Here is a 26,106-nt window from a genome sequence, read left to right on the forward strand (position 1 = left end):
ATTAATCCATGTTATGTAAGTACCATTATTCATCATAACATATTGCACTTAGTCATAATGCATATTAGCTATGTCGTTCATTATTTTACAGATGCCCCCAATATTACACTCTCGGCGTGTCCAGACACAGCTAACGAGGCAGACAATTACCGGTGTACCTGTGCAGCTGTAGGTAACCCCAACCCTACTGTTACTTGGTATCCTCGGGATTCCTCGACCAACAACATCCTGGACTTACCATCTATCAACAGGAAAAAGGCCGACCAGTACACATGTAATGCCACGTCATCATCTCAGAAGTTTGGGACGCTATATGCCCAGTCCGTCCTCAATCTTGTGGTACAGTGTAAGTAACGACCTGGCTGTATTACATCCGGGAATTCATGGCTATAATTAAAGCTAAGATAACATATTGTTGTGATCTCAACTAATATGTCATGCTCGTATAATCTTCCCTGGTATCAATTTAGTTGCATTTACAGAATAAGTGACTTTAACTGTTTTAAAAAAAATCATATATCTGTTCCCTAAGTATGTATCACGATTACCTGCAATCGATTGATACTAGGAGGTTCACTTTGATGACGACACTTGTCAATAAAACAGTACTATGTGTAGCGTTAACTGGCTTACGGAAACTAATATATCTTCGTTTAATACAAGAACGGATGCACTTGGAAATGCTAATCAATGTACAAGTGATTACACAAATCAGATATAAATCTACTCTGTAGAATAAGATTCAGAACATAAACATATACACTTGTTTGCAGATGCCCCGGATGTACAGTTGCTGGTACAGAGCGCCACTGAACACGATACACATCTGGTGATGACATGTAACGCGTCAGGTGTTCCAAACGTTTACACTTACGGTGTTTGGACACATATGTACGGCACAACTCTCGTCAGGACCCTCACTGGTGACGTCAGGACTGGCGGAAGAACCCTCACACTGGCAAGCGTGTCATATCAGGACAGTGGAACTTACACCTGTCAAGTACAGAACTTTATCAGGGGGAGGGACGGTCAGCTGAAACAGACAGGATCGGCTGTCTTTGATGTCAGAGGTAAGATTGATATTTTTATTTATGAAGGGTAAGTAGATTATTCATATAGAACTATGAACTATGAAACGTTAGATACGTTGTTTAAGGTACAGTTTGGAACAAATTTAACACAAGGGGAAAATGTTAACTATTGCATGATTAATCATGGTGATGCCATTTTAGAAAGATTTAAGAATGTGTCAGAATCATAATATGTTGACAGGATCAAGAGGTAATGTTTCATAATGCTCTTCGAATGTTACATATAGCGCCATCCTCATTTTTATTACAGGCGTTCCACGGTTACTGGAAGGAGCATATCGTTATATTACGGAAAAGAATCGACATCTCAACATAACAATGACGTTCATTAGCCATCCGTCTCCGACTGAAATGTTTATCAGTAAGAATGCTCGACTTTCCCCTACAAGTGATCTCAATATTACATTTACTAAAGAAATACTCGATGACACGTTTTACAACAAAATGATACCACAGGAAGGATACAGGATCAATTTAGATTTTCCATCATTTCAAATCAACCAAGAAGGAGATTACCAGCTCACAGTTATCAGTGATGTAGCCGAGAATCTTATACATTCCTTTGATATTATCAGTATTGGTAAGTTGTTTTTTAATATATTCTCTTCAGTGAACTGTTTCAAGGGAAGAACGGTTAGTTGATACAGACAGGAACGGCTGTCTTTGATGTCAGATGTAACACTCAAATAGGGTATTATCATCACACAATATGACACTTAAAGATCCAATGATACTCAAATCAATTACATTGTGGCAAAATGGAAATGTTTCTATGTTTAGGAAGACCTAAACTACTTGAGGGTGGATCGATTGATATCAGTGACTTTTTTGCAAGGCACTGATATTTATCAGCCACCCGTCTCATCCACACATAATCTCACAATCACATTTACAACTATAGTCTAACTGTCATGAATCCGATCGCTTTTAATGATACAAACTTATAATAAATTAAATTATACAAGGAATGAGAATGGAAATATTGAGCTGTAGAAGAAATAAACATAAACTAATTTTGATGTATAAAAAAATGAATAATGAAACCCCTGAGTACCTGAGAAATTATTCAATCATATTTTCATGATGAAACCCTTGCCAGATATCCCCTCCGAACAAGTAGATAATTTGATCCCCCTTTATGTCGTATTTTAAATTATTTTGAAAGTTTATTTCCGTCCATGCTAAATGACATCAATAGACTTGCCCCAGATATTACTAACAGTCAATCTACCGCACAGTTGAAAACGTTACTAAATACAAAGCAACATATAAACTCTGAAACCACTAATGTTTTTAAATACTTTGGTGATCGTGATGTAAACATTATACTTTGCCAATTAAGAAATAATGCTGGTAATCTAAATTATTATCGTTATAAAGGTCACTTAAATTAATCTCCAATGTGTGAGTGCAACGGATCTTTCGAAACTGCTTGACATTATTTTTTCTGAATGTAATCAATATAACAATATTCGTCAGACTCTCCAACAAAGTTTGAATCATTTCACTCACAATCATCTGTGCATACATGCCCTATTAAATGATTGTAATAGTTGCAATGATATACAAAATAGAGATATCTTATCTCATGTATCAAACTTTATATCGCAATCAAAAATATTTTCATTAATATAATCTTTGACTTACCCTTACCATTTTTCGGAACATATACACGTTTACATTTGTTTTCATGATATATGCACATAAGCTTTATAACCCCCGGTGAACTACAATGATATAGCAGTACAAGATATACTTAATGTAATATCATATGGAATGAATTAGATACTATTACTTTATTCTACCTTTTTTAATTACTACATGTTGTTTACCTATTGAATGAAATTGACTCTGGGCAGCTTAGATTTTTTTATTTTTTTTAATTTTGTTTAGCTTACATCATGATATGAAGTAACTCCTTCCAATTTAATTAAAGAATTATCATATTATATGCAGGAAGTAGTGTAACCCTACTTACAAATAATATATCTATTTGCTGAAATTGGCTTTTGATCCTCAACAGTGTATGGCTAGCGTGTTATACATATGGACTGTATGGTCTGTATCTGTTGGGGGAATACATCCAATATCACTAAATACTTACACTCAGTTTATCATATATGAATACCAGAAACGCATTGTCTAATACTTGATACTATTCACTGAAGATACTAGTCTAGTAAATATCTCAAATAAAATGTCCCTAGTAAAAGAGTTACCATCTTAAGAATATTGAACAAGTCTGTTTACATCAAAGAGTTACATCCCCTTGTCCCAATCATCATATCAATGTATAGATATATGCCTGTGTTTCTTACCACCTGTTGTTACCTTAATGAGATGACTTAGATAGGCTATGCCTGATGTCTGATCCTATTGACTATTGCTGGTATTGTCTATAAAATGTGTTGAAATTGAAATTTAACCCGATCAACCCATATTTTGTATTTCTCTTTACTATCTTACCAAAAGGTAAGTGGTATCGCTCTGTTTAACGATTTTCCAAATTAATTAAAAAGGTAAATGAAGTATTATTTTCATTTGATTCAAAGGACAATGGAACAGGAAAAAATACGTGAAGTGTTTTGTTCCCACGTAAATGTTGTGATAAATCTGTTACGCTTAGTATATCCATTTTCACATTGGCGATATCCGATACGGAAATACTCAAATACACCATGTTTCGTGTGCGTTTTCAACTCTCTTTTTTTATTAGTTGAGTGTGTTTTCTTTTTATTTCATTATAAGCGTCCTCAATTTACTCTAAAATCATAATGACGTATGCATTTCCTTTTCCTAATTGTTTTTCACTTTGTTGTTATTACGTTAGATGTCCCAGACACACCGACTGACCTGGTCGTTGACCAGATAACAACGAGTGCTGCCGTAGTGTCATGGAGACCGGGTAATAATCGAGGCCGAGAGGACCAGCAGATCCATGTTTGGTTACTACAGCAGTCGTCAACCACGTGGGACATTATAGATGTCACTGAAGAAACTCCAAGCGTACAACTCACAAACTTGGTTCCTGCTACGACTTACATAGTTCTGCTATTCGCAACAAATGAAAAAGGCAGTAGTGATAATTCAACAATGCAATTCACTACTTCTCAAATTGAAAAAGGTGAATCTTCAGTTTTGTTTAATAAGCATAGGTTGCATACGTTATGGTAAAACTATGTACATATTTGGATAGCAATTTTGCTATTGACATATTGATATGCCATTAAAGGGGATCTGGGACAATATGTGTATTACAAATAAACAGTTAATACTGTATAGCTTGGTATCGTTGTGTGAATAAGTGCTCAGTATCCGACGTAATAAATAATTGTTTATTTTTTCAAGAAACCCACAACGAGCGGACTGTTTATATTTTATCATAGTTCATCGTAGAACAAGGTTATTATTGACAAAGATAGTAGTCCACCGCGGAATTTCACGTTGAGGTTTTGCTCCCTTAAATTGATGTCACGGGCACTTCAACTCGTAAAACATGATCACTTGCATTTTCAGTATATGACCATAATAGACATCGATACTTAACTGTGACAATTTTTCGAAGGTTTAAGTGAAGTGATACAAGCAACTTTTAAGGTCTATAGTACAAGATGCTTTGTTTAACATTGTGATACTAGTAGCCACAATCAACAAAAAAGTATGTTCAGACAGTTGCTCGCCATTTTACTCTGAGGTAACTTGTTGGCTTTTTGTCGACCACTGCGGTTCGATTGGAGTTTTCGAGAAGAAAATTGAACACTTAAACTTGGTTATGATATGAACAAAGTTGTAGCAAATGTACATAAAGAACAAATGTATGAATGCATAAAAGCTACACCAAACAAATGATTTCATCTTACGTCTCTGATTACACACATTCATTTAACGAATACACACATGTCTAGAGCAATCGTGAAACATATCCACACTATCAATTCATCTGTACTATCTGCAAAGTCAGATGAACACATGTGCGTAGTATTGCATATTTACTTTACAGACAGTAGGCATACATAGCTTTTCAATATTATTAACAGGTAAACGGCTCTCGAGTATGTCTTCTCACTAAGCAAATCTCTTAATCTCATATCTGTATATATTTGAACCCCCCCTCCCCTTTATTATAATTATACATCATAGACAGATACTCTAGACTTGAAAGTCAAAATAATTATTAGTATATCACCAGTATTTCATATAATTAAACATAACAAAATAAGCATAACAAATATGTGTATACTTATAGAATTCGCAGATAATTTTATGAATACTTGACAGTTTTTTAAATTGTGTTTCTTATTTCACCGTTTTCAGAAATTGATGACACCAGTCCATTTTATCGACAAATGTACATGACCTCCGTTGTTCTGATCTGTTTATCAGTTATCATACTACTAGCCACCATAGGGATTGGAATATTTATTTCACGTAAGTACAGTCTCACAGATATCACCTATAGATAAATTGATCCAATGTCTGATGAAATAATCAACCAAGATACTCAATTATTCTGATGATATCACACTACGTTTATGTCATATGTATTTTTCTTGTACATTTATTCTTGCAGGATTTGGACACCTTCCATTTATGTAAGTAAACAAGATATATTTTAGTTATTTACAGCTAAACGTATTTCAGACTTGATGATACTGTTATGTAAAATGTCGTAGCATTTATTTCTATAAATTCTGTCCATTTCATTGTAATCGACTAGCCTCGCATATTATGAATAGACGGTAAGTATTTTATAAACCGACTAATACGTAGGTATGTGATCATCATGACATCGTCTTATGTACAAGCTATTTTGTTTCTAACTTCATTGTTTAAATGTTTAAATGTCTTTGTTTATCAAGGAAACTTAGGATTAACAACCCAAAGACGACCTCAAAACCGTTAACTAGCATCGAAGATTCCGAACACGGTATGTGTAAAAATAAATGTATGACAAAAACTGGCATAAATATTAAATCACACACATGTATATGTTTTTATATGGTAATCGGTCGTACTGAATCGAATTGTATATTTAAAAGTAAACACTAATAGGCTATAGTAACTTTGTTAACATTTATATTTTACAGCAATGACAAGAATAACATCCGGTCAGGAACGGTAATTATCTGTTCTTCAAAACATAAATTAAAGTCATGCCACGTCCATATTTAATTAATAATCGGACAAAATGTTCGCATACATGAATTTTATCATGAATAAGAGCTGGCCTTTTCAGAAAATCATGCAAATGTATGTTTTGTTTCTTTACAAGACATTGGTGGCATATCAAGCTTTGCTTGGTGATTGTACAAATACAATAGTTGGTCGAAAAAGAAAATGCATTTCATGATCTAGAGAAAATGTTTTGCCTTCTTCTTTAAATTTCTTTAACATTTTCATGATAATTTCTTTATTATCTAATCAAAAACACATCTATTGCTTGCGTCAGTGAGAAACTGCTGCACATAGTCTGAGTATGGGTAGCGCTTGGTAAAAGTCCGTATCAACCTTGTTATGTGTTCGCATATAGCATTAAAATTGAAATTAAACTGCAAGGCCTTTTTTAAGTGTACGATTATTATCGAAAGACGATATATGCGAAAAACTGATCGAGCATCCAATCACCTTACCGATTCTTCTTGTATTCACCAAATGCTATATCCAGTTACTGTATATTAAATAGGAAGACGACCCATATAACAAGTTAAAATTGAAATGAAATTAAAGTGCTTTATTCGCAATATACTTCGACTCCTGAATATATATCAAACTATAGATTAGTGTATACTGTTTCAAAATGAGCCAACATGATGGTGTATATAAATAGGAAAACGGAATGGACAACCGTAACACAACTCAATTTAATTTAGGATTATCTCTTTCAGGCGTTTGTATACAGATTTGGATACAGCAAACTTTGCAGCACAAAACGTGTACGACCAAGTGAGCCACGCAAATGGTAAGTATGTTTTGTATTTGTGCTACTGCAAACATCCGCCATAAAATAAGACAAGCACACGAAGCGAACATCGATCAACACCAGTAATACAATACACAGTGTTATGTGCATTTTTACTGTTTCTTGATCATCGAAATTAAGCGGTCAATTGCTACGTTTCACATTAATTAGCTATCATCCCTTTGGCATTACGGTTGTATGATTAAATTAATATTCATCAAACACTGTTATTATTTCCTGTTATTGTTTTTTTTAGACGCTGTCTTAAACGATACAGCAGAAAGGTAATGTATAGTTGCTAACCATACGACTCTGTATCATACAGTTCTGAACAGAAAAAGAGAAAAACCTATACGAATGCAATTAAAATCAGTAAAAAATAAGATGATGTAAGAAAATGCATGTTTGAAATGAAGTGTTGCAAAACGAAACGGTTTTGTGCACAAATTTATTTTAATAGCAGTGAATGAATTAGAAACATAGTATGTGTTTGAAAGGAAATCAAGCATGAATAATTTTTCCAATTTTGGCTAACATTTCTGTCCTTAGCAATTATGAAAAACTGGAAGGAGGATCTGGCCAAAGTGTATATGAAGAACTCAGACAAGGAAGCGGTGAGAATGGCATAAGTTTTTACATCTGGAAACAAACCTGTATACATTTGTATATGCACAAAACATATATCAGAGGGTATAACCTTCGTGCGAATGAATATATCTTTAGGGCACGTGCATTTCAGGAACAGATGTTTCTGGTTATGCAATTAGCACGTTATATTTGTGAAATAGATTAAGAATTGTTTGTCAGTGTAATACCCCTCACCCCTCCATTTTTGCGTTATTTTTTAACAACGCCAATTGATGTTTATTTACATATGATTTTTCCTGCAACTATTGTTCTATTTGCTTTTACAAAAGAAACACTGATTTGAAAAAAAAGTCATCGCTAAAGTGTTTGCGAACAATTGGTTTTTGACGATGTGTTCAATCAACCCCCCCCCCCCCCTCTATATGTTTAAATATCTCTCATCTGTCTATATATACGTTTTAAGCTGAAAATTGTGGATGTATTACTATATCTAAGATTCACTGGTGTGCACAACAGATGTCAATACCTCAAATAACATACTATTATGATAAATAATAAATTGAATAAATAGGGAAAAAACAAACATTCGTAGCTTCAGCGATGTAATGATCAATTCAGAAAGATATCTAACATATATCTGAACATTTGTATAAGGTTAATCAGTATGGATTGTGAAAAGAACCAAACAACTGTTTTTATGTGACGTTTCGATGACTTGTACAGTATGGTCACCTTCATCAGACCAATAACCAGCGGAGCGTATGTACACAAAGGTGTAAATTATGTACGATTTGTCAACAAATCGATTTTGATTCAGCTATTTTCAGATGTACAATAATTTGCTATATATGTACCAAAATGACTCAATTCAGCTTCGCTTTGTTTAATACGTGATCATAGATGTGCGAGAGTCTGGAATGACGAATGTGTATAAAATACCGGATGCAAATCTGCGACGCATCGTATATTAGAGAGACTGGAAGGCGATTTTGGTCCGCCTTGGTGAACACCGGAAAGATAAGGAAACCCAAAAGGAAAAGAAATTCACCTGATCAGAAAAGAAGCAGTCGGAGTGTAAGATCAATAAATCGGTAACCACAGACCATGCCACACAGAAATAAATTCATATACTCGACTTGGATACCTCTAAGGTATTAGACGGAGAGAGCAATATGTTGATGCGGCAGATAAAGGAGGCCATCTGGATACGCCGCAGGGGGCCTGTCCTGAATCGCGATGAGGGGGCTCGTAGACTCTCGCACATCTATGACCAAGTGTTGGAAAAAGCGTAGCTGAAGCGAGTAATTTCGGTACATACACAACAACTAATTGTACTTACGCTTACATCGATTTGTGGACAACTCGTACATATTGTACACCTTTGCGTGCATACAGTTAACTGTTCATATTCTGATGAAGGTGACAGAGCACATACCGTACTGGCCATCAAAACGTCACATTAAACTCTTGTTTGGTTATACTAAATACGTATGTTCACAATATATTTAATATACTCCTTGATCTGGTTATAAAGTGATGTTTTTTTGTTTTGCTTCACTACATTTAGATTCAAGCTCAAAGCAGATATGTGTCAACACATCGCTCACAAAGGTCGAATAGACATCTTCCAGACTATGGGAAACCGACTTCGGGAAATTCAACGCTGAGTTCAGCTCACAAAAATGTCGGGTATTTTTCGAGGCTTGTCGATTAAGTACTTGCAAGTATTTTCATTACGCTGTCTTCAAATCCAGATATCGTATCATCTCGAAGTAAAACATAAATAGGTGCGTTGCGTATAAAGTTTTAAACGGACGGAATTATTTCCTGTTTAAAGAGGTGTATATGTCAGAATATGATATAACAAGTAGCTATTTATACAGTTGTTATATTTGTATAATAAATCAAAATAACTAAAACCATAGCGTCTACTCAATATAATTATTATGGAATGGAATTGTTTTGTTTAGCTCTAATTAATATATTAAATATCAATGGATTTGCACATTCTAAGCTTTATCGTAGACATGACTTATTGCATTGTAATTATCATGGGGAAAACCTCACTTATACTGAGTATTTATGAATTAACATTGAGCGAAATCGTACCCATTATGCTTTATGCCTTAAACAATTGCTAATTGGTTTTGGAACAATTATTGTCACAATATGAAATATCGGTGGTGAATAACGTTATTCAGTTTACATTTATATGTAACGGTTATTGTTAAAAACCAGATGAAACGCAATAGTGACTGAGCGGAACACACTGTGAATGTATTGGTCCATCAGCTGGGTGATAATAACCCATTATGTTCACCTAATTTCAAATGCATATTCTTATGCATATTTTTTGGTATATTTTTCAACGTTATGCTTTCATGAATGTTAACATTTGTTTGCCATAATATTCTAGTGTTATATGGCACTTATATTTATCTGACGATATATTTCATCAATGGTGGTTTATGGATACACATTTTATATTTGTGTATCGTGTATGACGGTATGTGCCTTGTAAACGAATTTGCAATAGTGATATTTTTCACTAAGCCTGTTACGTGTTATTTTAATTATTTTATATATTGATTATTGCATATTATATAGGTTTATTCTTTTCACTATAATTAAACAACATGCGATAAACATGTGTATGAAAGCAAGTATACAACGCATTTTATTTTTTAGAATGTATGATTATTTTCAAGAGGAAAAGGAAAGACATGGCACATAGTTGATATGAGAAAGCAACACTGGTGTCTAAATCCATTAGTAAAGTAGGCTCAGCAGCAGTGAAAATAGGGTCCATCAAGGGAAACCTTGTTGAAAGAGATACTGAAGTGAAACTTTTTCAAGATTTCCAATTATCGACATTTTCTTTGTCATATAGTGCAGCCGTTTTCTTTTCTTCTTGTTTAGTTTTTCATTTGATGTCATAAAATATAATTTGACGATATTATCACTTTTGGTTTAAACCAAATATATGTATTGCACTAAATAAAGCCATTATGTGTTCTATTTATTACATTTTTAGTACATACAGTGATACAAATAAGTCTACATTAAGGAAATTGGAGAATTAATAGCTATCACTTCAATATATGTTCATTTGACTCCATGTTTAAGACCAGGATAGCACGCCAATATTATATTGGTTAACACCTTCAATTATGCTTGTATCTGTTGTTATTTACTTACAACATGTTATCGATTTTATAGTTCGGTAATTACTTGAATGTACCTTCCAAATATTTACAAATTTGTAAATGGAAAGTACCTTTTCGATTGGTCAATACCGAAAGCGATTGCATCAATTGTTTTTTATCTGTGATATATATCGGATTTGTATCACGTTGACCGACTTCGACATCTCATTAGTAAACATGTACTTAAGATCGCTTTGACATTACCAGAATACGCTTCGGAGAAAAAGACTTCGTCAGCATAAATTTGTATTGCTATCACTTAGAAGATGTATATATTGTGTTAAGTAAAACCAAACAATATTGTGTGCTCAGCAACACAGTAACGTTGATTTTTTTAAGTACATTTTACAATTGTTTTGCTACATTAATCGTTTCTGATAGCCTATTCACTTATTATTCACTGAAAACAAAAAAGTTGAAATTAATAACATGTACGAAAGCCCGTCAACTGCATCGACAACAGCTAGGACTATCAGAAACCCTTGCCAATTGTATGTCAAATGAATATTTAATATTTTAAGAGCCTGTTATCATGGGTCTGCAAACAATTATAAGAGAGGTTATGCAACGTTTCTAAATTTCGTTATAACAAAAATATCCGTTAACGTGTACGTGTAGCATGTATATGATATCAACTGATGCCATTAGCTAATTCCATCCAATCATAAGAACCGATAAAACCGATATATGTTCAAGCTATGCTTGTGTACACGCCTGCTCGGAGTAGAGGAACGTTCTTTTGTCTTAATAGCTCACGGGAATAGTTGAATAAATTATTTATTAATCCTACGGTATTGTAACTAGTCCAAGAGTTCAATAAGAAAGCATCTCCCTCACGAAACATGTAAAGTCATACATTTAAGGGAACTTAGAATAACTACATATACTGCATACACATATACTGAACAAAAAAAGAAACGCACCATTAAATTATGCAATCAATAGCCTATGATATTTTGGAAAATTTGTACAAATTTTTATAACAATATGAAGGGACAAGTCTATTCTTTACAATTGTGTAGAAGAAAAGTCTTTGTGACGTCACTCGTGTCATCAGTAGTTACTGAAAGTGGGATACCCGCGAAAAGCCAAAATGACACTTCAGTACCTGGTGTGGGCACCTTTTGCACGAATCCCTGTACGGATTATCCTATGCATTGAATTAATAAGAACATTTATTCGCCTTAAGGGAATGTTGTTCCATTCTTGTGTTAATGCTGCGATCAACTGGGCGCGGTTAGTTGGGGGGAGGGGGTTGACTTTTCCTAATACGCCTGTCCAGCTCATCCCACAGATGCTCAATGGGATACATGTTGGGGCTATATGGGGGCCATTCCAGAGGCTGAACGTTGTTTGCCGTGAGAAAATCACGACAGACTCTGGCAACATGCTGTCGAGCATTATCTTGCTGGAAAATTAGGTTATGACGTCTGAGAAGTGGAAGGATATGTGGCTGGAGGATCTGGTCTCTGTATCGAACGGCCTTGAGGTTTTGATCCAGGACCACTAAGGGGGATTTTACTCCATGGGATATGCCTCCCCACACCATTACAGAAGCCCCACCGAATATATCGCATTCAACCACGCATGCGTCGGCGAAACGCTCACCGCGTCTTTAATATACCCGTTTTCTTCCGTCTGTGCGATAGAGACAGAATCTAGACTCTTCGGTGAAAATCACAAGCCTCCATCGACGCATACCAAACATATTCGGGCCATGTCTGCGCATCCAGTCAAACACACTTGCCGCCTCCGTGGTGTCAAAGATGGCCCGACATNCTAATAGGTCTGCCATGAGTACCTAAGGTATGCGACGCAGTCTCTACAGCAGTCTTGAATCTGTTGCGCAAGTGCGACAATCGAATCGCCCTGTCTTGTCGTGCGGTCGTTACACACGGGCGACCGCTCCTGGGACGATCAGAAACTAACCCAGTAGCACGGAAACGTGTACAGAGACGGTTAATTAAACACGGGCCAACACCAACCTGCCGTGCGACAGCAGTTTGACTATGACAATCCATCAACATCGCAATTGCTCTTCCCCTCTGAATTTGCGTTAAGCGTGGCATCTCAGTCATTGACGAAATCAAAATGCCATCGTGGAAAATTAATGTGGCTGAACTTAGAGGCTTGATCACGCCGCGTGATTAGGAGAAAAGAAGCTCACAAAAAGCCACACAATGACATCGTCACGATTGGCTGATTTTAGGGTAGATTGTTGAGAAGGGAGATCGTTCTTGATGTAATACCTGACCAAATATTCCATTATTTCCTTACAGCTAAGGTGTACTGCAGGGGGACTTTGTGCGTTTCTTTTTTTGTTCAGTATATAATGAAATGTTAGGACATGTTTTACAATTATTATGCAATATAGCTATGTATATATGTTTCCTGTGCAGTTTTCTAAAGAATTAAAAAGGGCTATTTTCTGTTGATAATAAATCTTTCTATCAAATGATATATTTGTATAAGTCATAATTCCCAAGTAGGCTAGGAGATTCACAATATATTTGAGTATCTGAAGCGTATTTAGTAGGTTTAAGCTCCACACATACGTTAACAGCGGTCACTTAGTTAAATAGTTTACATACTTAAAATCAATAATACAAGCTTTGACTCGGTTGCATATTTGCCCGCTATCATTGCTTATTGACACATTGTCAAGTGTGGTGTACAATTTCGATTGTAAACACATTTTTTCAGCAGTAAAAAGTGTTTTGATGGACAATATATTTTATATAAATAAACCACAAATTATAACATGCTTTGATATATTATATTAACAAATTAAGTGTGACATGACTTATTTATATGTGCTGATATACTCAACTCGTTCAATCACGTTTCATGTTTTAGCCATAAGAAGAATGAGACTAGAAAAAGTGTGGTATATTTTGTTAATATAAATGTATGTTTTAGTGATTGTCATAATGTTCGACACGTATTATATAGTTGAGTAAATATATCATTATATGCTATTGTATATACAGTTGTGTGACCGCACACTGAAGCGAAAATAACGTGCGCACATATTGCGCGCATCGTCCGCATATCGTTCGCACATGGTGCACACAACTGTGCGGTTTGCAATCGTTGTGGGCTCTTCTCCGCACACATACGCAATTTGGTACGGTTGGCTTATAAATATAACGGAATAAAAAACAACTTTAAAGCTCGTTTAAAATAAGGTACATTGTACAAAATTTCTCATTCAAATAAATTCAAGATTATTTCAATTTCACAATGCGTGTTACACAGTTTTATAGTGACTGTTAGACTGGGTAAAGAATGGATGTTCGCACCGCGACGAGCAAATTATGTACCACGGGTGACTAAAAATACGGTCCAGTTACTTGTACAAAGTATCTATGTTTACTTTTACATGAGACCGTGTCCATAATTTCGATATTTAATCGTTTTGAAAAGCACCGATAACACTTTTTTTCTAAATTTAAGAAAATCTTGATAGACAGATAGGCGTATAAATATATCTAGACTATAGAAACATAATTAATACACTTGCATTGTTCATTGTTAAGCCATTCCTCAATTTACAACAACCACGATTGTGTTTGCACAACGTTCTGGTGCTCATATCGTGCACACACCATGCACACATCGTGTGCACACCGCATATCGTGTAACGCCATGCGATCCTACAAATGTAGCTATGTAGAAGAATGTTTAAATGTGTGACAATTTTATGACAAAATATCACCGTCAATTGTATGCCATATAATGTATATTCCTATTTCTCAATAAAATTCAATAAATATATTTGCAATTGTATTACTGTCATCATTCCTAAACGATCTATTTTATTTTTTCCACATCCAAACTATGGGCTATATTTTTATAATGAATGGTTGATACATAAACTTGTTTACACTTAATACCTTCATAAAGTATAAAACATACCAAAGACAGAGCTTTTGCAGAAGAGACGAGGTGGTTACGGTGGCCAAGAATTTAAGGTGTCTGACATTCTCCTACCACTAGCTCTCCACCACTGGGTCGCAGGTTCGAGACCTACGTGGGGCAGTCGCCAGATACTGGCCGTAGGTCGGTGGCTTTTTTTTTCTCCGGGAACTCCGGCTTTCATCCACCATCGATGCCTAGCACGTCATTAAATGGCCATAGCTGTTGTATCAACTATTTTCATCAGACACTATTGTAAGAGAAAAGAAAGTAGATCAATTAATCTAAATTTAAATCAAGTCTCAACAGGCCACAGTAAAAATGTTGCACTACTTTGTCCACCTATCTTGTGTACTTCGTGACGTCACGTTACTATTTTAGTGTGATGACATGTTATTGTGACGTCACGAAGTTGAACCTGAAGAGCCATGAGAAGGTTTTAGGTCGTCGTTAAATCGTATTGTTTCTATATATATGGTGTATACATATAGTGTATTGCAGGTTACTGCACTAAAAATAGTAATACAAGAAGTTGCCAAGTGATGTATAATTTATACTCAAACGGGGACAAGCTAACACTACATGTGTGTGCAGATGTTACATGAGTTGACCAGGCTATCTGAAATACGCACCCTATTTGCAAAGGACCGATATATTTTTAGTGAATCGAGTTCATAAAGCATGCCCTTCCCAGACTAGAACATATCCAAATCGAAAAACTCTTTGACATATAAAGAGGTGTTCATCTTTTGGATCTTTATAGCTGAAAAGCTCACATGTTCCCAACTCCAAAGTTATGCAGTCGAACACATTTGCAAATCTGCTAAATAGATTATTCCGATAACTGTCTTCAAAAATATTAGGTAGCTTCGTTCATAACATATAACGAATATACCAATTTATATCTGAATTTCGTAGAAAAATGCATAATATGAATTATTACATATTGCATGACATTATCATCATTTTTCTAACTGCAATACTTGCAGCTATGATGATAATGTACCGATTGTTGACGTCATCCGAACTATGAGGCAATGATACAATGTTGTAACTACACAACGCATACAAAGCATGCATAGATAGTGCGCACAAACGTGATTTGTTTGCGTTGTTTATGTGAATGTCCCATTGAAGATTGCTCTGTAGTGTTAACCCTGGGTATTTACCGGAGTCCCTGTTGTAATATGTGCTTTTGGAAGTTTGTAAGTACTTTTAATGTTGGTGCGTTTGTTTGATGATAGGATCATGTTGCATTTACCTGAATGAATTAAATGAGCCAGTCTCGCTACCATCTTCCTGTTGAGACTATGTCCCGCTGTAGTTTAATTGTATCTCTGTTGTTTATTGTTTTGGATATTATAGTGCCATCCTCGAGGAGACTAAGGGTAATGTGATTTATGTATTCGTGTAGGTTGTTGATGCATATGCGGAATATGATTGGGCCTAAACAGGTACCTTTAGGTACACCTGACAAGACTGAAATTTTGTCTGATTGCTTTCCTTCTAGTAATACTATTTGGAAGCGATGTGATAAGAAATATGTGATACATGTATGTGTGTTCCCTGTTATAGCATAGTATTTAAGTATGTATTGTAAGCGTTTATGTGGGACTTTGTCAAATGCTCGGGTAATTATGTTGACATCTGTCTGTCTATTGGTGTTACTGTTTTCTGCAAGGTCGTGGATGATCGAGAGCCGTGTTGGAGAATGTGAAGTATATTATTGTTCTCTAGTTGTTTTAGCATCGCACCTGTGATGACATGTTCCATGAGTTTACTTCAGATGCATGTGAGTCATATTTGGCGGATGAGCAATTAGTGAAGTCGGTGTTTGTAAGGCAGTAGATTTTTGTGGTGTGTTTTTTGTTGACAGATCCGTGAGGAGTTGATTTAAATAAGTTATTTAGGTTGTGTTGCTAAATGTTACATTACTCAGTAAAAAAACGAATCAGTCATTCGGGAAATTCTCCGATCATTCTGTAGCTCCAAACAAATTTGTTCACTTTTTTCGTTTATACTACAAATGAATAGTCTAAAGCGGAGTAAACGCATTCTCAAAACTCTGTCCATGTGAATCCTTACTAGATTTTTTGTAAGTTATCCGTTTAGGCAGTGCTGCGGTTGTCAAGAAAAGGGAGAGGTAGTGGTGACGCTACGTGAAGTTGCAAGATGTTTTGGGTGTAGCCTTACAAATGTGAACCGTTTTCTGCAACTTTATTAACGCGTTGTGTCGACGTACGATTACAATCGGCAGATCACGAGTTACCACTCTCGTGTCGACCGCCGGATAGGGCTGCGGCATTTTCACCACCGGTCTGTTCCTGCAACTGCGATGGCAATAACATTGGTTGGTCGGCGTGTACGTGGCCAAGCGATACGAGACCGTTAGAAATACACTACATGCACATGATAAAACCTTACATCTGCCCTGTCTTAACGCGACGTCATCGTACATATCACCTTTATTGGGCTCAAACACGCCCCAGATGGTAATAAAGGCAATTGAATATCGTTTTGTTTTCGGATGAGTCGCTTTTTTGTATGATTCATAGTCATAGGAAGCAGCGAGTCTGTGGTGACACCGTAGTGAGAGCTTTGCAAACTGATGTGTTGCCAAAGTTGTTTGGCGGGTGAGCGTCATGGTCTGGGGTGGTATTCCCGGCATTAATCGTACTAGGTTCGATATTGCAATGAAATTCGTCCCTTTCCTGCCATTTTCCAGCATGACAACGTAACGTAACACCCATTCGAGTCGTGTGACCAGGACCATTTTGCAACAAAACAATGTTAACGTTTTGGTTTGGCCTGCAATTTGCCGGATTTGTCTCCAATAGCGCACACTTGGTCTCTGGTTATGCATATCGAATTTAAAGTGTATAAGCTGACTGGGACCGGCGCTGACCAGGACCGCGGTAGAAAATGGTGAATACATCCAAAGTTATGCATTAGATGAGTTAAATTGTCAATGTTATGACTAAAGAGATGGATAAGTTAGATTTCGAAATATAGTTCAATGTAATTGAAGAGGATAATCTTATTACAGTTGTTGGATCGCACAACGTTATACGATATGCGGTGTGCGCACGATATGTGCACGGTGTGTGAACGATGTGTGCACGAAGTGCGAACGCTAACAAATTGGACGATCATTGCTTGCGCGCATTTGTGCAGACGATCGACGAACGTTGTGCGATAACAATCGTGGCTGGTGTAAATTATGGAATGGCTTAACAATATATACGGTTTCGTGTTAAAACATATAAACTTTTTTTTTAGTATGTTTCTATATTCGAGCTACATCCATAAGCTTATATTTCTGTCTATACTTTCTTAAATTTAGAAATGGTGTTTTCGGTGTTTCTTAAACGACCTTAATCGACACATGTACAATTACAACACAGTTTCGGCACCACAGGTAAACATAGTTACTTTGTACCTGGACCGTAGTTTTCCCCTGCCCGGGGCACTTACGTAACACGCCAAGGTGTGAAAACCAGGTGAAGGGGCACTATAGACCAAAACGGATGCAAATAGCCAATACTAATGATCATTGTATCCCTACTCAAACATCAAATACATTAAGCTATCGATGTACATAGTTATATGACTTAAACATACATTAAAGTAATATTTGAAGTGTTTAGTATAGTAACCGATTTTTTTGTACATATGGTCTATGGTCTACAATCTGATCAAGAAATGGAAAGATCATTATATCCGTAGTTATGCATCAAAACTATACAAATTATAGTGTATACAATTAAGGGAGGAGTAAGTAAGATTTACAAATAGAAATTAAAGTTGTATCAACAGTCAATTAGCTTATAAATACATGTGTATTGTTTCCAGAGTGAGGACAACCTTGTCGGGACTGTTCGGGACTGTAGATGGTGAATTTATCCTCAGTAATGCATCAGACAAGTATATAAATGTTTAGAAGAAAGGGATGGGTAAATATGATTTCCAAATTTAGATCATACCTTGCTTTATCTTTTAAATATATATATTTTAATCTATATACAATCCTGAGCCGGGGTGAAGATATATCCGTGGCTATTTTGAAAAAGTAACAGTGAATACGGTCAAGATAGGTATGATAATGATTTTAGATAAAGGTTATCAACGGTTCTCAACTGGTTACCCGGTCGAAAAACCGCGAACCGGTTAAGATTGCACAGTTATACAATTCCAACTTTGCGAGATACAACTTGCTTGTAAGGGTGATACGTAAATTAATCTCATGAGCACACAATTAAATCCTATATCAGTGCAACATTTATAGAGGTGTTGTCATCTTGTATTGTATCCCACCTTATTCTGACCGATGTTGTTAATAACATATCCTTTTGAGGTTACTTGTCAGCTATGTACTTACAATTATTGTTTTTGATAGATTCTTTATTTTTTCCCCTTGTTTTTCCTGCATTTAGATGTTGATGGGTTGGAATATATTGGAGAACTTCGGTGCCAATTCATATGAAATAATTCCTGTATAAAATAATTGTAAACATTTACGGATCGGGAATGTGAGCCTCGGGAGAGAGAGAGAGACCAGGGAAGGTCTCTGACAGAGGGGCAAGGTGTTGCCCGGGTACAGCACTTGGTGTCCTTTAGAACTATGTGATTGATTTTGAAGCTCTGTATACTTTGGGCGCTTGTTGATTGGATGCTGTGTTTCAGAACGATGTTAAAAAGGACGTTTTCCAAATTTTGAAGATTTTGCAGATAGGGAATGCCTAGGGCATCTGACTGTTTTGGGCCACAACGCGTATTAGTTATAAAAACCCATAGTCCACATGTCTTGTTCCGCGTGTTGTGTAGCATATGCCACATGGCATATAGTTGATTATTATCAACTTGTCATGGGGAAATGCTTCTAAATCATTAAACCCTCAAAGTAACGCCCCATGAGCCAGGGTCCCAGAGGAGGTGTTGTCTTCCCTCGCAAAATAAATGATATCCATTCCCAAAGAAACGAAAATGCTTATAAGGCAACTTGGCTGAGATCCGTATGTAGGATTGTTCTCACCATTGCGTTGATGCTATGGCCGATACAGTTATTGGGAGGTCAGTCTTAATGTTTTAAATGCTACAATCATTACAACTTAATCGAATACTTCCAAACGAATGTGAAAATCATAGTTTTGAGATGTTGTCAATATGGCCAGCATATTTTTACCTTTAACTTTCAATAGTCGTTGATGTGAGGTAGGTTGGGTATTTTTTTTTTTTTTAGCTCCTTCATATCAATGATAACACAGTAAACAACAAAAATCACTCCTAATTTTAACATGTTCAGTGTGCTTGCCATGAATATAGAGGTATTTAAACTGTAACGCTCGATCGAACTTCTCGAATTGTACTCTATTTAATAATTCGGCCCTCCGATGTTCAGATTATTTATAATGTATTTTCCTTGTGCAATTTTGTCAAATTTGCAGTACTGAAGTAATGAAGTAGTGATGTTGCAGTTCTTATTACATAAGTTCTTAGTGTCAATCAAAGCTTAAAACATCGGCTCGTTATCAAATTTGTAAAAGGAAGGTTGTGCCTAAGCATTGTTTGTTTCAAGTCTTCAGCTTTAGGTCATTCGACATTTCAACAATTTATGCGGTTTTCACTTCTACTTTTTACTTACAAAACAACAGTAAGCATTCGACACATTACGAGTACTTACAAACTAAATTAGGATAGCAATATGGTCTTAAATGGATACCCACAAGTTCATTTAACATATATTTCAGGAGCAATCTCTCATATATCTAATACGATTATATATCATATACAAATTATGAAATATCTACTATAAAGTATAAATGTTTGTTTGTATAATGTTTTATCCCCTCCCCTCTTATGAAGTGAAGCTCATATGATCCGGAGCGAAACTAACGGTTGAATAAATACTGTAAAATGTTTGCTGCCGGAGGAACATCATCGAGATCAATCATAAATAGACACATTTACATAAGCATGCATACGATATCTTATGTGTTTTCATTAAATACAGTATTGACACTTAGACACGTCCTTAATTGACCTTGGCTGTACAACCAACAACCTTGAATAGCATGTGTTGCTGGGTTGCCATAATAGTTTTATTCAGACTGTATCATGTCACCAGTAGCCAATGAGGGGGTTAAAATGTGTATAAATGTATTTCTTAAAAAGCACAATTAAACGGCATATACTTGCATTTAGAGTATAGAGCAGAAACCGCTCTTCAGCCTTGTTCAGATAACTGCTGTTATAGCACATTGAACGCATTATCAAATCTTAAAAACAACTCCTGAATTTGTATATTGATCTTCAACATCCAATGTTTATCAAATCTTTCCGAAAAATAGTTATGTTTGTTTGTTTTCCACATTTTAAGTAAGGCTGCAGGATTGAGCGGATTTATATAAATTATTCAACACAGTTTGTCTCCCTATCCACTCATACAAGAAAGTCATCTGCGTACATCATCATGAACAAACTAGATTATCAAACTTCATAATCCATTCAGAATAATAATGACTTTACTGATGTTATAATTACCCCTTGTGTCGGGTCTTTGTTATTAGAGAAAAACGCCGAGTGTGTTCCATTCACCAAGCATGTATCACATGATGTTATATGGGTTTTTATTCATACTTTTTAAATTGAAGACAATTACGTTGCTTTCTCCATTAACATAATCAATTAACACATGTACACAACATAAAGTTGGTAATCAAGATGTTCCTCCTCAGTACCATGTCCACAAATACGGAGTATCCTATTGGCATTTCTTCGACTTCACTTATGATTATGTCCACGGTCAGGACGGTTGCTTTATGTATTTAAATCGTTAAAGAACAAATGAGCACGGGAATATCTTTGATTGTGTTTATTGATTAAGCTATCCCCGCTCGGGAAGTACACGCTTCTGGGTGTAATTGTGGGTAGACTAGCCCCCGTCTCTGGACTATTGAATTATTCAGAAATTATACTTCAATCATTTTGATCACTTGCATTCTGGCTTTAAGACTAGCACCCGTCTCTAGAACATTGAATTATTCAGAAATTAGAATCCAGCTATTGGTCATTTCGAAATCATATTAACACATCTCTTTCCTCGGTGCGTTGCCAATGGTAGGTAATTGATCCATTAACACGGATAAAATGAGCACTTGCTTTTCCCGCTCAGGACAGTAAACACTAACAGCTCTGGGTATAGACTATACGGCATATAACCATTCTTATAGGGTTTTATAGCTCGATTAAAATCCCCCTTTTATGACTTTATCTCCATTAAGTTTATTAATGCGTATATCCTAAAACAGAACATATGCGTTATTTGTTATCATGGTGTCTCCTTTTAGGACCGTTTACACTCTAAAATATAGTTGTAAGGTGTCAACTATAGGAATCATACTCGAAGTGCAGACGACTTATCTTATCTTGACGTTCCTCACCAGCCCCTGTCCCACTCAGTTCCGGCCTAAGTAAGGGACAGCGCAGATGTCTGACGCCACTTGTTATTGCGTATGTGTAGGACCAGTGACACCGATATTTCTTAGGCCAGACCTACATGTGATTCAAACATTATTTCTACAGTCAACCTGCATCTCGTGGAAATATACCTAAGGTAAGTAACTATGTAATGATGTCATGTCACAGTTCATCTGAAACAGATTTTACTGCATTTATCAACGAAATGTTGGTGTACTTATTTACGTTTCCAGGTCTATGGATAATACCCCTAGGTGAGGGTACATACCCAAAATGGATCACTTTACAATATTTACATTTCCTATTAACTTTCTTTAATAACAGGCATTTTTAACTGTAATGAAACATTAGATTCCTTAGCCTTCATTTTATGTACGTATGGGTGTTACCAGTGCGTGTGTGTATATCGAGACCTCGGACTTGGTTAGTTTGGTTGACATATATATTTGCAAAATGGAACACTTAGTTGTATTGATCAATTAAGAGGNGAACACATCATTAAATTGTAAAAAAAAAAAAAAAAAAAAAAAAAAAAAAAAAAAAAATGGAAAACGATTCAGTGCAACAAACACATTTCTGAACATGAATATATATCTGTTTAAACGGATATCTGAATGAATATATGAAGAAAAACACTGTAAACGCCTAACAATTATGCTTTCTACAAGTCTTATACGTCCGTACAAATTTATTGATCTGATTCACACTAAAATAGATAGGGGCAGAGTTACTTCCTTTGATACTATACGTTTAAGCAATCAATGAAGGTTCAACAAGGTCCCTATACATGTAATTTGGATATATTGAACGTTGTGCATTGGCTATTAAAATAAAACATAGGTAGGTCAACGTAGTCGATAACAAGGCATTATGGCAGATGTCTTCATACGAATAGCATGTCAATCTCTTTTGCAATCCAAATTAGTGCTAAGAATTGTCATATAATTACAAGTGTATGTATTTACCTAAGTCATGCAGAGCTTAAAAGGACAATTTAGCGAAGTAGCATTTCTCTACAATCGTTTTCTCATGATAGTATAGTTTGAGAAATATTCCTTATGCATAATTCATATCGAGAAATTGACAAGAGACAATGTTTTCTTGGCTTTTTTAATCAGTAACAAAGAAATCCTTAACTGTATAACCATTGGTTTTAGCGGAAGCTGTCGTTGAACTTCTAGCTAACAAAATGTCTTTCAAGCAAATGAGATATACACGGTAATCCAAAATATTCACAAAACTGAAAAATAAACAGTATTTTGCAAACTGTACATTACAATGAAACAAATAACCAGTTTAATGCCCCTAGTGTATACCTGTGTTATTTGGAAGGTCGGTCATATATGCCCTTCGGCAAGGATATCCACAGGTAAACGTTATAGGTAGTTAGCTTACCTGCTTTTCACAGATAAGATGAACCATATGGTGCGTTTGAAAACTGTAAACTAACTATCTGTTAGGTAAGCATGACACTGAATGTAATTGATGCATATCTTAATGTTTTGCTTCTTTATCGAACAAAAATTAAAATAAAATACAAATATTTATTTTTATTTTTTTTAGGATCTATGGGTATTATGGAACGTAGCCATGTATATCTCCTGCTCCTCTGCTGTTTATTCTCCAGAGAACGTGAGTATCAAACAACTGTGTGGTGCAGGGTTTATCAGAGTACCGTTGTGGTCTCCTTTAATGATCCATTGCCAATTGAAAAAACAACGTGTGTGGTTTTAAACTTAGCTCGCAGATGGGCCAAGTGAGCTAGAGATGTAGCATCCCTCGTGCATTTGTCCAAGTTTGTTCCAACAAGGGACTTTTTCTAACTCTCAATGTCACGAGAGTCGAATGTGTCAAAACAACTTGAATCAGCATCGTCTCAATAACGAAAATGCTTAGGGTGATATTTTACTAACGACATGCTGGAAGGAAGAGCTACAAAATGTGTTCAAACTCATACGTTTACTTACTTTCAAGGTCACTGGAATCTGATGTTTAAAAAAGTATATAAAAGGCATCATCCCTTCAAACACTAGTCACTGTACTTGTTTATACATATCGATCTTGTGGTTGATATAAAATCAGAAATTATTTATAGATATATATAATTTCACTACATGTATAATTACACCCATAGTATTGTGTATATTCGTCAGTTTTCTTCCCTGAACTTTGCTATACTATGAAAATTTAAACTATATCTAAACAAACAGCTTGACTAAATCGGTCATATGTACCAGTAAGAGTGTCTAGGTAACTGCATAAGTTGTTAATTACAGCTGCTTTAGCGGTATAACATCATACAGCATTAGGGGATCCATCTGGCCTTTGGCCCATTGAGGAATAGGTAGAAATTACCTGTATGGTTATTTATATCACAGCAGAATTATAATTATTCAAAATCCAGTTCTAAATTGTACAAACGTAATTATTATGCCCGTGTGCGTCCCGTCCAATCGCGACTCAATATAAACACTCTATCAACTTCTTTTTTTGTCAGATGTTGATCACACTTTATATAAAGATCAAGCATGATAATACTTCTTCTATATCTGTGTTTTATGGCTCCAAGGTCAATGTTGCCACTATTGCTTTATATACAAAAAATCAATGGAATAATTTTCCTCAGTTTAGATACTTTATTTCTTAACAGATTTCCATCAAAGTTGAAACATATTTGAAGTATGAGAATGCTTCGGAGTAGCTCATGTCTCAGGATTCCAAGGTCAAGTTCAATGTCACTATTGCTATTTACAGAAAAATCAACAAATTCCGTATTATCAGTCTACCAAATTTATTTCCTGATTGTGTTTCAGTGCTCGAAGGCCGTGGCGTTATATATAATACTTTTGGTATATATGGAAAGTCTTCAAATTATTCAACTTGGCATATTGAATACCCTTTAAAATAACTTCATTTTTTCCTATTCCGTTTTGGTTCTGTTCGTTTTAAACGGTCTCACGCATTATTCACATGTGTTTACTTTGCGTTAAATAACTTCAGGTATTTCGTTTTCTGTTACGTTGCGGTTCCGTTTACGTCCGTTACGGTCACAAAGACTGATGAAATGTATATTTAATACCCTTAAATACGTTTCTTTTCGGTTCAGGTCTGGTTCTGTTTATTTTAAACGGTCACATATTCAAAACAGTTTTCTGTTTTCAAATGAATTCAGTCGCTTGGAATAATCGCATGCCTTTCGTTTCGGTCCCGTCAAGACAATTGTTTTGATCTCGTAAACAATACAGTGTAGAGAATACATATATACAAATATGGGTGGCAATAATACATTGTGGAATAGGATGGACATTAGTATTGTAAATTAATCATGTCATTAATATCGGTAATAAATTTAGCCATTGATTTCAATTCATGTTGTGTTACATAATTGAATAACATATGATATTTAAATGTGCCATAATTTCACATTCTCTCGACAAAACTAAAAACAAAAATAAAAATAAGAACACAATTATGTTGAAAATGTTGATATAATTATCCATTTATAAATCTTAAAACCATTTACACAAAATTTAACAGTGTGTCTATACCGTCACAAATATTTGTTTATGCTGAGATAAGTATGCATTGTTCATTTAAATGGACAACTTTATCAATATTTTAAGCGGTAAATAAATTGAAAATACTATCAAAATGAGCCAAGAAATCCAACGGAGAACAAATAAATAATTGGGGTAATTAACGTAACGTATCAAAACATGCGATGTCTCGTCACTGCATTATGATATAATTGCCTTTCTAATGTATGAAGATCTAGTCATGTGCTTGTATTTATATAACATAGATACATGCATTATTGTATGTATTTGGCATATATATTATACACAATATATAGGCCTACACGACAAAT

At 35.4% G+C, this 26,106-nt stretch overlaps 1 protein-coding gene across 2 annotated transcripts in view; it reads left to right on the plus strand.

Annotated features, from left to right (window-relative positions):
- LOC110446513 (hemicentin-2-like) overlaps positions 1–11,758 on the plus strand; it is a 33,464-nt gene extending 21,706 nt beyond the window's left edge. For both annotated transcript variants that reach the window (XM_021491697.1, XM_021491698.1), the window contains 12 exons: positions 92–346; positions 774–1,070; positions 1,342–1,671; positions 3,922–4,215; positions 5,406–5,519; positions 5,662–5,683; positions 5,951–6,018; positions 6,179–6,209; positions 6,977–7,050; positions 7,307–7,334; positions 7,600–7,664; positions 9,206–11,758. In XM_021491697.1, the coding sequence (XP_021347372.1) occupies positions 92–346; positions 774–1,070; positions 1,342–1,671; positions 3,922–4,215; positions 5,406–5,519; positions 5,662–5,683; positions 5,951–6,018; positions 6,179–6,209; positions 6,977–7,050; positions 7,307–7,334; positions 7,600–7,664; positions 9,206–9,258 (1,631 nt within the window). In that variant the 3' untranslated portion in view covers positions 9,259–11,758. The remainder of the gene's footprint in view (positions 1–91; positions 347–773; positions 1,071–1,341; positions 1,672–3,921; positions 4,216–5,405; positions 5,520–5,661; positions 5,684–5,950; positions 6,019–6,178; positions 6,210–6,976; positions 7,051–7,306; positions 7,335–7,599; positions 7,665–9,205) is intronic.
- The last annotated feature ends 14,348 nt before the right edge of the window (positions 11,759–26,106 follow it).

Source organism: Mizuhopecten yessoensis, unplaced genomic scaffold (assembly GCF_002113885.1).
Source record: "Mizuhopecten yessoensis strain PY_sf001 unplaced genomic scaffold, ASM211388v2 scaffold2743, whole genome shotgun sequence".
In the NCBI taxonomy this organism is placed as follows: Eukaryota; Metazoa; Mollusca; class Bivalvia; order Pectinida; family Pectinidae; genus Mizuhopecten; species Mizuhopecten yessoensis.